The 13375-nt window shown below is 47.3% G+C and overlaps 1 protein-coding gene across 1 annotated transcript in view; it reads left to right on the plus strand.

Moving 5' to 3' along the window:
* Positions 1–1958: 1958 nt before the first annotated feature.
* The window catches only part of LOC139230257 (extracellular serine/threonine protein kinase FAM20C-like), a 435305-nt gene continuing 423888 nt past the window's right edge, over positions 1959–13375 (plus strand). Inside the window, exons 1-3 of the mRNA XM_070862086.1 lie at positions 1959–2485; positions 8481–8653; positions 10441–10519. Of these exons, the coding sequence (XP_070718187.1) occupies positions 1959–2485; positions 8481–8653; positions 10441–10519 (779 nt within the window). The remainder of the gene's footprint in view (positions 2486–8480; positions 8654–10440; positions 10520–13375) is intronic.

Genomic DNA, 13375 nt, shown 5'->3' on the forward strand with positions numbered 1-13375 from the left:
AATGGAATGTTGGCCTTCATTGCGAGAGGGATGGAGTACAAAAGCAGGGAGGTCCTGCAGCAACTGTACAGGGTACTGGTGAGGCCGCACCTGGAGTACTGCGACCAGTTTTGGTCACCTTACTTAAAGAAGGATATACTAGCTTTGGAGCGGGTACAGAGACGATTCACTAGGCTGATTCCAGAGATGAGAGGGTTACCTTATGATGATAGATTGAGTAGACTGGGTCTTTACTCGTTGGAGTTCAGAAGGATGAGGGGTGATCTTATAGAAACATTTAAAATAATGAAAGGGATAGACAAGATAGAGGCAGAGAGGTTGTTTCCACTGGTCGGGGAGACTAGAACTCGGGGGCACAGCCTCAAAATACAGGGGAGCCAATTTAAAACCGAGTTGAGAAGGAATTTCTTCTCCCAGAGGGTTGTGAATCTGTGGAATGCTCTGCTCAAGGAAGCAGTTGAGGCTAGCTCATTGAATGTATTCAAATCACAGATAGATAGATTTTTAACCAATAAGGGAATTAAGGGTTACGAGGAGCGAGCGGGTAAGTGGAGCTGAGTCCACGGCCATATCAGCCATGATCTTGTTGAATGGTGGAGCAGGCTCGAGGGGCTAGATGGCCTACTCCTGTTCCTAATTCTTATGTTCTTATGTTCTATGTAAAAAACTGTTCCTGCCCTAGGAGTGTTTGATGGGACAGTGTAGAGGGAGCTTTACTCTGTATCTAACCCCTGTACCTGCCCTGGGAATGTTTGATGGGACAGTGTAGAGGGAGCTTCACTCTGTATCTAACCCCGTGCTGTACCTGCCCTGGGAGTGTTTGATGGGACAGTGAAGGGGGAGCTTTACTCTGTATCTAACCCCTGTACCTGCCCTGGGAATGTTTGATGGGACAGTGTAGAGGGAGCTTCACTCTGTATCTAACCCCGTGCTGTACCTGCCCTGGGAGTGTTTGATGGGACAGTGTAGAGGGAACTTTACTCTGTATCTAACCCCTGTACCTGCCCTGGGAATGTTTGATGGGACAGTGTAGAGGGAGCTTCACTCTGTATCTAACCCCGTGCTGTACCTGCCCTGGGAGTGTTTGATGGGACAGTGTAGAGGGAACTTTACTCTGTATCTAACCCCGTGTTGTACCTGCCCTGGGAGTGTTTGATGGGACAGTGTAGAGGGAGCTTTACTCTGTATCTAACCCCGTGCTGTACCGACCCTGGGAGTGTTTGATGGGACAGTGTAGAGGGAGCTTTACTCTGTATCTAACCCGTGCTGTACCTGCCCTGGGAGTGTTTGGGACAGTGTAGAGGGAGCTTTACTCTGTACCTAACCCCGTGTTGTACCTACCCTGGGAGTGTTTGATGGGGACGGTGTAGAAGGAGCTTCACCATGTCCACCCAGAGTATTGTCCACTCCACACCGATTAACAAGCTATTAAGGCAGAGACTAGAACATTATTTCAGAGAGAATTGGATAAGCATTTGGAAAGGAAGAATATGAAAGGATGCAGGAAAAGGGAAGGGATTGGAGTAACTGTGGTTGATGACCCAGCCCTGGCCAGAATGTCCTTCACTGTCGGTGTTGTGCGTGATTCTAAGGCCCTGTCTGATTAGGAATATCCACGTTCCGGAGCCTGAATGTGACGCCTGATACTGGCTATGTCCTTCGCTGTAGATATGAGGAGCCCTGGCATGAAGTGCAGACTTCAGGACCGGTTCCACGTCACCTTTGAACGTGGACTGGCCTCTGTTTGCAGTGCGATAAGCCAGCACGGTCATACTGACCAGGGCTGTACTGAACAAACCTCAGCCAAGCACCCGAGTCTTATCCAGCCTGCCTCTGAGCTGAGGGCAGTCTCTCTCTCGGTGCTGGGCACGACACTGCTGCACACGTGCAAGCAGACCAGGCTTCAAAAGCAACTCACTATTTTATGCTGAAGATCCTTAATCGGAGTTTTTAAGAATATGGCCGCGCTTTATCGACGAATGCCGATTCTGATCTTCTGGAGATCCAAATTGGTGCTGTTTCTTTTAATTGTGATCAGTCTGGTGCTACATGTCCTGATAGCTCTGTTGCCTATAGTGGAGCTGAGTGTGCAGGGAAGGTGTGATCTCCACACACAGCCTGCAGACCACAGAGCTCCAATTCTCCCAAACCAGCCAGTGCTGAAGGGCAGGTCGTCAAAGACTAACAGAGAACTTCAAAATTATGCGAGCACCGGGGCATCGAGCCGCACATCACAATCCCTGGAAAACGTGGGGGCTTCGAGTGACAGGAGCCAGTCGTCCCATCGGAAGCCACATTTACAGTCCAGCTTAAGGCTTGATAACACTCAGACAGATCTCTACAAGCACAACTCATCCAAACTGGCTGCACTGTTTCAACATCCGCTCTACAAGATACCTCTTCCACCACTAACACCAGATGATCAGCTCTTCTCCGTAAACTCAGCAGAAAGGTTCAACCCAAAGAGCAGCAACAGTGATGGCTGGTGAGTGGGAGCATTGCTAAATAAACCACAGGAATCATCGCAGAGGGTGTGATACGCTGGTGTCATACAGGCAACGGACGCTGCAAACTGACACCCAGACTAATGTAACATGCAACACACTGGTGTAATACTCGGACCGTGTTACTGTAATATAATACTCGGACCATGATACTGTAATATAATCCATGGACAGTGCGACACTGTAATATAATTCATGGATCGTGTTAATGTAATATAATACACAGACCGTGATACTGTAATATATTACACGGACCGTGATAGAAACTAGAAAATAGGTGCAGGAGTAGGCCATTCGGCCCTCCGAGCCTGCACCGCCATTCAATAAGATCATGGCTAATCATTCCCTCAGTACCCCTTTCCTGCTTTCTCTCCATACCCCTTGATCCCTTTAGCCTTAAAGGCCATATCTAACTCCATCTTGAATATATCCAATGAACTGGCATCAACAACTCTTTGCGGGAGAGAATCCCACAGGTTAACAACTCTCTGAGTGAAGCAGTTTCTCCTCATCTCAGTCCTAAATGGCCTATCCCTTATCCTAAGACTATGTCCCCTGGTTCTGGACTTCCCCAACATCGGGAATATTCTTCCCGCATCTAACCTGTCCAGTCCCATCAGAATCTTATATGTTTCTATGAGATTCCCTCTCATCCTTCTAAACTCCAGTGAATAAAGGCCCAGTTGATCCAGTCTCTCCTCATATGTCAGTCCAGCCATCCCTGGAATCAGTCTGGTGAACCTTCGCTGCACTTCCTCAATAGCACGAACGCCCTTCCTCAGATTAGGAGACCAAAACTGAACACAATATTCCAGGTGAGGCCTCACTAAGGCCCTGTACAACTGCAGTAAGACCTCCCTGCTCCTATACTCAAATCCCCTAGATATGAAGGCCAACATACCATTTGCCTTCTGCACCGCCTGCTGTACCTCCATGCCAACTTTCAATGATTGATGAACCATGTCACCCAGGTCTCATTGCACATCCCCTTTTCCTAATCTGCCGCCATTCTGATAATATTCTGCCTTCGTGGTTTTGCCCCCAAAATGGATAACCTCACATTTATCCACATTATACTGCATCTGCCATGCATTTGCCCACTCACCTAACCTGTCCAAGTCACCCTGCAGCCTCTTAGCATCCTCCTCACAGCTCACACCGCCACCTAGTTTAGTGTCATCTGCAAACTTGGAGATATTACGCTCAATTCCTTCATCTAAATCATTAATGTATATTGTAAAGAGCTGGGATCCCAGCACTGAGCCCTGCAGTACCCACTAATCACTGCCTGCCATTCTGAAAAGGACCCGTTTATCCCGACTCTTTGCTTCCTGTCTGCCAACCAGTTCTCTATCCACATCAGCACATTACCCCCAATACCATGTGCTTTGATTTTGCACACCAATCTCTTCTGCGAGACCTTCTCAAAAGCCTTTTGAAAGTCCAAATACACCACATCCACTGGTTCTTCCTTGTCCACTCTGCTAGTTACATCCTAAAAAATTCCAGAAGATTCGTCAAGCATGATTTCCCTTTCATAAATCCATGCTGACTTGGACCGATCCTGTCACTGCTTTCCAAATGCGCTGCTATTTCATCCTTAATAATTGATTCCAACATTTTCCCCACGACTGATGTCAGGCTAACCGGTCTATAATTACCCATTTTCTCACTCCCTCCTTTTTTAAAAAGTGGTGTTGCATTAGCTACCCTCCAGTCCATAGGAACTGATCCCGAGTCAATAGACTGTTGGAAAATGGTCACCAATGCATCCACTATTTCTATGGCCACTTCCTTGAGTACTCCGGGATGCAGACTATCAGGCCCCGGGGATTTATCGGCCTTCAATCCCATCAATTTCCCCAACACAATTTCCTGCCTAATCAGGATATCCTTCAGTTCCTCCTTCTTACTAGACCCACTGTCCCCTAATACATTTGGAAGGTTATTTGTGTCTTCCTTCGTGAACTCAGAATCAAAGTATTTGTTCAATTGGTCTGCCATTTCTTTGTTCCCCATTATAAATTCACCTGAATCCGACTGCAAGGGACCTACGTTTGTCTTCACTAATCTCAGTATCCCACCCCAGCCTTCTCTCCATACCCTCTGATCCCTTTAGCTGTAACGCCCACATCTAACTCCCTTTTGAATATGTCCAACTTTCTGCGGCAGAGAATTCCACAGGTTCAAAACTCTCTGGGTGAAAAAGTTTCTCCTCATCTCGGTCCTATATGGCTTACCCCTTATCCTTAGACTGTGTCCCCTGGTTCTGGACTTCCCCAACATCAGGAACATTCTTCCTGCATCTAACCTGTCCAGTCTCATAAGAATTTTATACGTTTCTATGAGATCTCCTCTCATTCTTCTAAATTCCAGTGAGTATAAGCCCAGTTGATCCAGTTTTTCCTCATATGTCAGTCCTGCCATCCCGGGAATCAGTCTGGTGAACCTTCACTGCACTCCCTCAACAGCAAGCACGTCCTTCCTCAGATTAGGAGACCAAAACTGCACACAATACTCAAGGTGTGGTCTCACCAAGGCTCTGTACAACTGCAATAAGACCAACCTGCTCCGATACTCAAATCCCCTTGCTATGAAGGCCAGCATGCCATTTTCTTTCTTTACTGCCTGCTGTACCTGCATGCCTACCTTCAATGACTGATATACCAGTCTCGTTGCACCTCCCCTTTTACTAATCTGTCACCATTCAGATAATAATCTGCCTTTGTGTTTTTGCCACCAAAGTGGATAACCTCACATTTATCCACATTATACTGCATCTGCCATGCATTTACCCATTCACCTAACCTGTCCAAGTCCTTCTGCAGCCTTCTCACAGCTCACACTGCCACGCAGCTTAGCATCATCTGCAAACTTAGAGATATTACACTCAATTCCTTTGTCTAAATCATTTATGTATATTGTAAATAGCTGGGGTCCCAGCACTGAACCCTGTGGCATCCCACTAGTCACTGCCTGCCATTCTGAGAAGGACCCGTTTATTCCCACTCTTTGCTTCCTGTCTGCCAACCAGTTTTCTATCCATATCAATACATTACCTCCAATACCATGTGCTTTAATTTTGCACACTAATATCTTGTGTGGGACCTTGTCAAAAGCCTTTTGAATGTCCAAATACACCACATCTACTGGTTCTTCCTTATCCACTCTACTAGTTACATGCTCAAGAAACTCTAGAAGATTTGTTCAGCATGATTTCCCTTTCATAAATCCATGCTGACTTGGACCGATCCTGTCACTGCTTTCCAAATACACTGCTATTTCATCTTTATTAATTGACTCCAGCATTTTCCCCACCATCGATGTCAGGCTAACCGGTCTATAATTCCCTGTTTTCTCTCTCCCTTCTTTTTTAAAAAGTTGTGTTACATTAGCTACCTTCCAATCCATAGGAACTGATCCAGAGTCCATGGAATATTGGAAAATGACCACAAATGCATCTACTATTTCTGGGGCACTTCCTTAAGTACTCTGGGATGCAGACTATCAGGCCCTGGGGATTTATCGGCCTTCAGTCCTTTCAATTTTCCTAACACCATTTCCTGACTAATAAAGATTTCCCTCAGTTCCCCCTTCTCGCTGGACCCTCGGACCCCTAGTATTTTCGGGAGGTTATTTGTGTCTTCCTTAGTGAAGACAGAACCAAAGTATTTGTTCAATTGGTCTGCCATTTCCTTGTTCCCCATTGTGAATTCACCTGATTTTGACTGCAAGGGACCTACATTAGTCTTCACTAATCTTTTTCTCTTCACATATCTATAGAAGCTTTTGCAGTCAGTTTTTATGTTCCCTGCAAGCTTACTCTCATACTCTATTTTCCCCCTCCTAATTAAACCCTTAGTCCTCCTCATCTGAATTCTAAATTTCTCCCAGTCCTCAGGTTTGCTGCTTTTCCTGGCCAATTTATATGCCTCTTCCTTAGATTTAACACTTTCCCTAATTTCCCTTGTTAGCCACGGTTGAGCCACCTTCCCTTTTTTATTTTTACACCACACAGGGATGTACAATTGTTGTAATTCATCCATGTGATCTTGTCTGCCATTGTCTATCCCACCGTCAACCCTTTAAGTATCATTTGCCAGTCTATCCTAGCCAATTCACGTCTCATACTTTTGCAGTTTCCTTTTTTTAAGTTCAGGATCCCAGTCTAAATTAACTGTGTCACTCTCCATCTTAATGAAGAATTCTACCATATGGTCACTCTTCCCCAAGGGGTCTCGCACGACCAGATTGCTAATTAATTGTCTCTCGTTATACAAGACTAGGATGGCCAGCTCTCTAGTTGGTTCCTCAACATATTGGTCTAGAAAACCATCCTTTATACACTCCAGGAAATCCTCCTCCACCGCATTGCTACCAGTTTGGTTAGCCCAATCAATATGTAGATTAAAGTCGCCCATGATAACTGCTGTACCCTTATTGCATGCATCCCTAATTTCTTGTTTGATGCCGTCCCCAACCTCACTACTACTGTTTGGTGATCTGTACACAACTCCCACTAATATTTTTTGCCCTTTGGTGTTTCGCAGCTCTACCCATATAGATTCCACATCATCCAAGCTAATGTCCTTCCTAACTATTGCATTAATCTCCTCTTTAACCAGTAACGCTACCCCACCTCCTTTTCCTTTCTGTCTATCCTTCCTGAATATTGCATACCCCTGGATGTTGAGTTCCCAGCCTTGGTCACCCTGGAGCCATGTCTCCGTAATCCCAATTACATCATATCCGTTAACAGCTATCTGCGCAGTTAATTCATCCACCTTATTACGAATGCTCCTCACATTGAGACACAGAGCCTTCAGGCTTGTTTTTTTTAACACTTTGTCTTTTTAGAATTATGTTGCAATGTGGCCCTTTTTGATTTTTGCCTTTGATTTCTTGTAGGACCTCATCCCGGTTTTTACCTATATTATTAGTACCTATATGCACCACGACAGCTGGCTGTTCACCCTCCCCCTCCAGAATGCGCTGCAGCCACTCCGAGATATCCTTGACCCTTGCACTAGGGAGGCAATATACCATCCTGGAGTTTCATTTGTAGCTACAGAAATGCCTATTTATTCCCCTTACAATGGAATCCCCTACCACTATAGCTCTCCCATTCTTTTTCCTGCCCTCCTGTGCAGCAGAGCCACCCATGGTGCCATGGACCTGGCTGCTGCTGCCTTCCCCTGATGGGCCATCTCCCCCAACAGTTTCCAAAACGGTGTATCTGTTTTGGAGGGAGGTGACCGCAGGGGACCCCTGCACTACCTGCCTTCCCTTGCTCTTCCTGATGGTCACCCATTCCCTATCTGTCTGTGCGACCTTTACCTGCGGTGTGAGCAACTCACTAAACATGCTATTCACGACATCCACAGCATTGTGGATGGTCCAGAGTGATTCCATCCGCAGCTCCAGTGCCACAATGTGGTCTGTCAGGAGCTGCAGCTGGATACACTTCCCGCACACGTAGTAGTCAGGGACACTGGTAGTGGTCCTGATTTTCCACATAGCACAGGAGGGTCTGGGCTCTCCTGCCATGACTTAGCCCTTAGATTAACTTATTTTGTAACAATGCCAAAGGTTTCTTACTGCTAAGAAAAATAAAAGATCAAATACTCACCAACCAGCCAATCACTTACCCGCTTGGCTGTGATGCCCCACTTCGATTTCTTCTTACTTCTTTGTTTACCTTCTGCCCCTGCCCCTGCATCAACTAGCCTCCTCCGACTCTTGGGCCTTTATAGGCTGCTCGACTGCCCGAACACCTGCTCCTGCGGCCGTGATACTGTAATATTATACAGGGACCGTGATACTGTGATATAATAAACGGACTGCGATACTGTAATATAATACAAGGATTGCGTGATACTGTAATATTGTACACGGACCGTGATACTGTGATATAATACACAGAGTGTGATACTGTAAATATACGTTCTGTTTGTGTTTTGCGCTCTCCATTCTCAGGGTCAGTCATGAACAGGATTATGTTCTGCCGGTTGGCAATTCTCCTGCTGACACTTATCCAAATTGGTTGAAATTCTACATTGGAATTAATCGTTATGAGCTGTACGCACGCAACAGCAGCCACACTGCTCACTTACTGCAGGAGCTCGCGACCATGAGGATTGTCCGTGCCAGTAAGGAGATTTTATTTGTCTCTTCTGTTAAGTGCGGGTGGGTGTGTGTGCGCGTGTGTGTGTGTATGTGTGCGTCTGCGCGCGTGCTTGTGTGCGCGGGTGTGGGTGAGCGCGGGCGGGTGCGTGAGTGTGTGTGTTCGCGTGGATCCCATGTGTGTGTTCCCATGGGTTTGTGTGCCCGTGGGGTTGTGTGTTCCTTCGGGCATGAGTGGGTGGGTGTGGGTATGTGGGTGTGAGTGAGTGGGTGTGGATATGTGGGTGTGAGTGGGTGGGTGCAATCGAGGACTGGTGTGGTGGCATGAGCTTGTGTGAACGGGTGTGGGTGTGTATTCATGAGGGTGGAATTTGTTTTCCCGTGTGCGTGTGTTCCCGTGTATACGTGTTCCCGTGTGCGTATGTTCCCGTGTATGCGTGCTCCCGAGTGCGCGTGTTCCCGTGGGCACGTGTTCCTGTGGATGTGTGTTCCCGTGAGTGTGCACTGCTGGGTGGGTGTGGGCGCATTGGTTGTAATGCCCCTAAGTTGAATAGCCTCATCGTATCCATGCTCACAGACGGAGCGGTACTTTGGGTGAGAGAGTGATCGGCCCTTAAAGAGATAAATTTACAGGTTAGAAAGGAAAAGGTAATGGTATCGTGTTAAATATCCTTCAAATCAGGGAGCCAGGAGTGAGGCCAGGCCCCGGGAGAGTGAGCTTTGTATTGGCCAGCACCCTATCTCCCAGTGTCTGGAGAGGAGGTTGGGAGCTGGGAGAATGGCCAATAGGGATGAGGATGGGCAGGGAGGTATTGAAGGTCCAGACACAAACTCTCTTTCATCACCAGGCATCTCCCAGTCTGTACGTGGCTCCAACAATGGACCCAACCACAGTAATCCATGCTGCCATTCTTCTGTTTCCAAAGTCCTGGCAGAGAGCAGGCCTGGTGTGGGGGTGGGGTATCTCTCATAGAGAGGCTGGTGTGGGAGTGGTGTATCTCTCATAGAGGGCCTGGTTGGGGATGGGCTATCTGTGGCTGAGTGAGGGGCTGGTTGGGGACGGGGTATTGATGATGGAGGGGCTGGTTGGGGATGGGGTATTGGTGTTGGAGGGACTGGTTGGAGATGGGTTTCAGTGGGTGATGGAGGGGTTGGTTGGAGATGGGGTATCGGTGGGTGATGGAGGGGCTGGTTGGGGATGGGGTATCGGTGGGTGAGTGAGGGGCTGATTGGAGATGGGGTATCGGTGTTGGAGGGACTGGTTGGAGATAGGGTATCAGTGGGTGATGGAGGGGTTGGTTGGAGATGGGGTATCTGTGATGGAGGGGCTGGTTGGAGATGGAGTATCGGTGGGTGATGGAGGGGCTGGTTGGAGATGGGGTATCGGTGGGTGATGGAGGGGCTGGTTGGGGATGGGGTATCGGTGGGTGAGTGACTGATTGGAGATGGGGTATCGGTAATGGAGGGGCTGGTTGGAGATGGGGTATCGGTGATGGAGGGACTGGTTGGGGACAGGGTATCGGTGGGTGATGGAGGGGCTCGTTGGAGATGGGGTATCGGTGATGGAGGGGCTGGTTGGAGATGGGGTATCGGTGATGGAGGGGCTGGTTGGGGATGGGGTATCGGTGATGGAGGGGCTCGTTGGAGATGGGGTATCGGTGATGGAGGGACTGGTTGGGGATGGGGCATCAGTGATGGAGGGGCTGGTTGGGGATGGGGTATCGGTGGGTGAGCGAGGGGCTGGTTGGGGATGGGCTATCGGTGGACGAGCAGCTGAATTAACAGGATGAATTGTTCAATTTTGTTTTTCTAGTTCAGAAACTTGGAGGGACCCAGTTGAAGTTGACGTTGACATTACAGAACTATGGGAAGGCCTTGTTTAAACCAATGAAGTAAGTCAGTGAATTTGAGAAAAGGTCAGTCCTATTGAAGATAGAAAGGGACTGATGCCATGTATCCTGGTGGACCCGGGTGGGTCACAGGCTCTCCCCCGCCGGCCCCCACCCCCGCCACAGGGTGAGTGAGGGCCTGAGGGGCCTTCACACAATCTCACTGCTCACAATCCCTCAACATGGAGCTGTCGGCCTGGAGAGCACACCATTGCCGACCCTAACTTACCTGCAGGCCCCTCCCGCATGGCAACAGCCACCTCCCCATCTCCACCACCTGAGCAAGAGTTCATAGACTGTATCCAGGACAGTTACCTTGAACAATACGTTGCGGAACCAACCAGGGAGCAGGTTATCTTAGATCTGGTCCTGTGTAATGAGGCAGGGTTAATAAATGATCTCCTAGCAAAGGATCCTCCAGGAATGAGTGACCATAGCATGGTTTAATTTCAAATTTAGTTGCAGGGTGAGGAAGTTGGATCTCTAACCCGTCTCCTAAGGTTAAATAAAGGAGACTACAAAGGTATGAGGGCAGAGCGGACTAGGCAAATAGATTAAAGGGTGGGACGGTTAATGAGCAGTGATAGACATTTCATAACTCTCAACAAAAATATATCCCAATCAGAAGGAAGGACTGTAAGAGAAGGGATAACCATCTGTGGCTAACTAAGGAAATAAGGAATGGTATAAAATTGAAAACAAGGGCATACAATGTGGCCAAGACTAGTGGGAGGGCAGAGGATTGGGACATTTTTTGAAGCCAGCAAAGAACGACTAAAAAAATGATAAAGAAAGGGATCATAGGCAGTCCCAAGGGAAGATAGATTATGAAAGTAAACTAGCACAAAATATAAAGCAGATAGTAAGAGTTTCTACAGGTACATGAAAACATAGAAACATAGGAAAATAGGTGCAGGAGTAGGCCATTTGGCCCTTTGAGCCTGCACCACCATTTAATAAGATCATGGCTGATCATTCACCTCAGTACCCCTTTCCTGCTTTCTCTCCATACCCCTTGATCCCTTTAGCCATAAGGGCCATATCTAACTTCCTTTTGAATTTATCTAACGAACTGGCCTCAACAACTTTCTGCGGCAGGGAATTCCACAGGTTAACAACTCTCTGAGTGAAGAAGTTTCTCCTCATCTCAGTCCTAAATGGCTTACCCCTTATCCTTAGACTGTGACCCCTGGTTCTGGACTTCCCCATCATCGGGAACATTCTTCCTGCAGCTAACCTGTCCAGTCCCATCAGAATTTTATATGTTTCTATGAGATCCCTTCTCATCCTTCTAAACTCCAGTGAATACAGGCCCAGTCGATCCATTCTCTCCTCATATGTCAGTCCTGCCATCCCGGGTGTCAGTCTGGTGAACCTTCGCTACACTCCCTCAAGAGCAAGAACGTCCTTCCTCAGATTAGACCAAAACTGAACACAATATTCCAGGTGAGGCCTCACTAAGGCCCTGTATAACTGCAGTAAGACCTCCCTGCTCCTATACTCAAATCCCCTAGCTATGAAGGCCAACATACCATTTGCCTTCTTCACCGCCTGCTGTACTTGTATGCCAACCTTCAATGACTGATGAACCATGACACCCAGGTCTCGTTGCACCTCCCCTTTTCCTAATCTGCTGCCATTCAGATAATATTGTGCCTTCGTGTTTTTGCCCCCAAAATGAATAACCTCACATTTATCCACATTATACTGCATCTGCCATGCATTTGCCTTTTTCACCGCCTGCTGAACCTGCATGCCAACTTTCAATGACTGATGTACCATGACACCCAGGTCTCATTGCACCTCCCCTTTTCCTAATCTGCTGCCATTCTGATAATATTCTGCCTTCGTGTTTTTGCCACCATAGTGGATAACCTCACATTTATCCACATTATACTGCATCTGCCATGCGTTTGCCCACTCACCTAACCTGTCCAAGTCACCCTGCAGCCTCTTAGCATCCTCCTCACAGCTCACACCACCACCCAGCTTAGTGTCATCTGAAAACTTGGAGATATTACACTCAATTCCCTCATCCAAATCATTAATGTATATTGTAAATAGCTGGGGTCCTAGCACTGAGCCCTGCGGCACCCCACTAGTCACTGCCTGCCATTCTGAAAAGGACCCGTATATCCTGACTCTCTGCTTCCTGTCTGCCAACCAATTCTCTATCCATGTCAGTACATTACCCCCAATACCATGTGCTCTGATTTTGCACACCAATCTCTTGTCTGGGACCTTGTCAAAAGCCTTTTGAAAGTCCAAATACACCACTTCCACTGGTTCTCCCTTGTCCACTCTATCAGTTATATCCTCAAAAAATTCTAGAAGATTTGTCAAGCAGGCTTTCCCTTTCATACATCCATGCTGACTTGGACCGATCCTGTCACTGCTTTCCAAATGTGCTGCTATTTCATCTTTAATAATTGATTCCAACCTTTTCTCCACTACTGATGTCAGGCTAACCGGTCTACAATTACCCGTTTTCTCTCTCCCTTCTTTCTTAAAAAGTGGTGTTACATTAGCTACCCTTCAGTCCATAGGAACTGATCCAGAGTCGATAAACCTTTGGAAAATGATCACCAATGCATCCACTATTTCTCGAGCTACTTCCTTAAGTACTCTGGGATACAGACTATCAGGCCCCGGGGATTTATCGGCCTTCAATCCCATCAATTTCCCTAACACAATTTCCCGCCAAATAAGGATATCCTTCAGTTCCTCCTTCTCACTAGACCCTCGGTCCCCTAGTATTTCCGGAAGGTTATTTGTGTCTTCCTTCGAGAAGACAGAACCAAAGTATTTGTTTAACTGGTCTGCCATTTCTTTGTTCCTCATTATAAATTCACCTGAATC

This window comes from Pristiophorus japonicus, chromosome 19 (assembly GCF_044704955.1).
Source record: "Pristiophorus japonicus isolate sPriJap1 chromosome 19, sPriJap1.hap1, whole genome shotgun sequence".
NCBI classification, from domain to species: Eukaryota; Metazoa; Chordata; class Chondrichthyes; family Pristiophoridae; genus Pristiophorus; species Pristiophorus japonicus.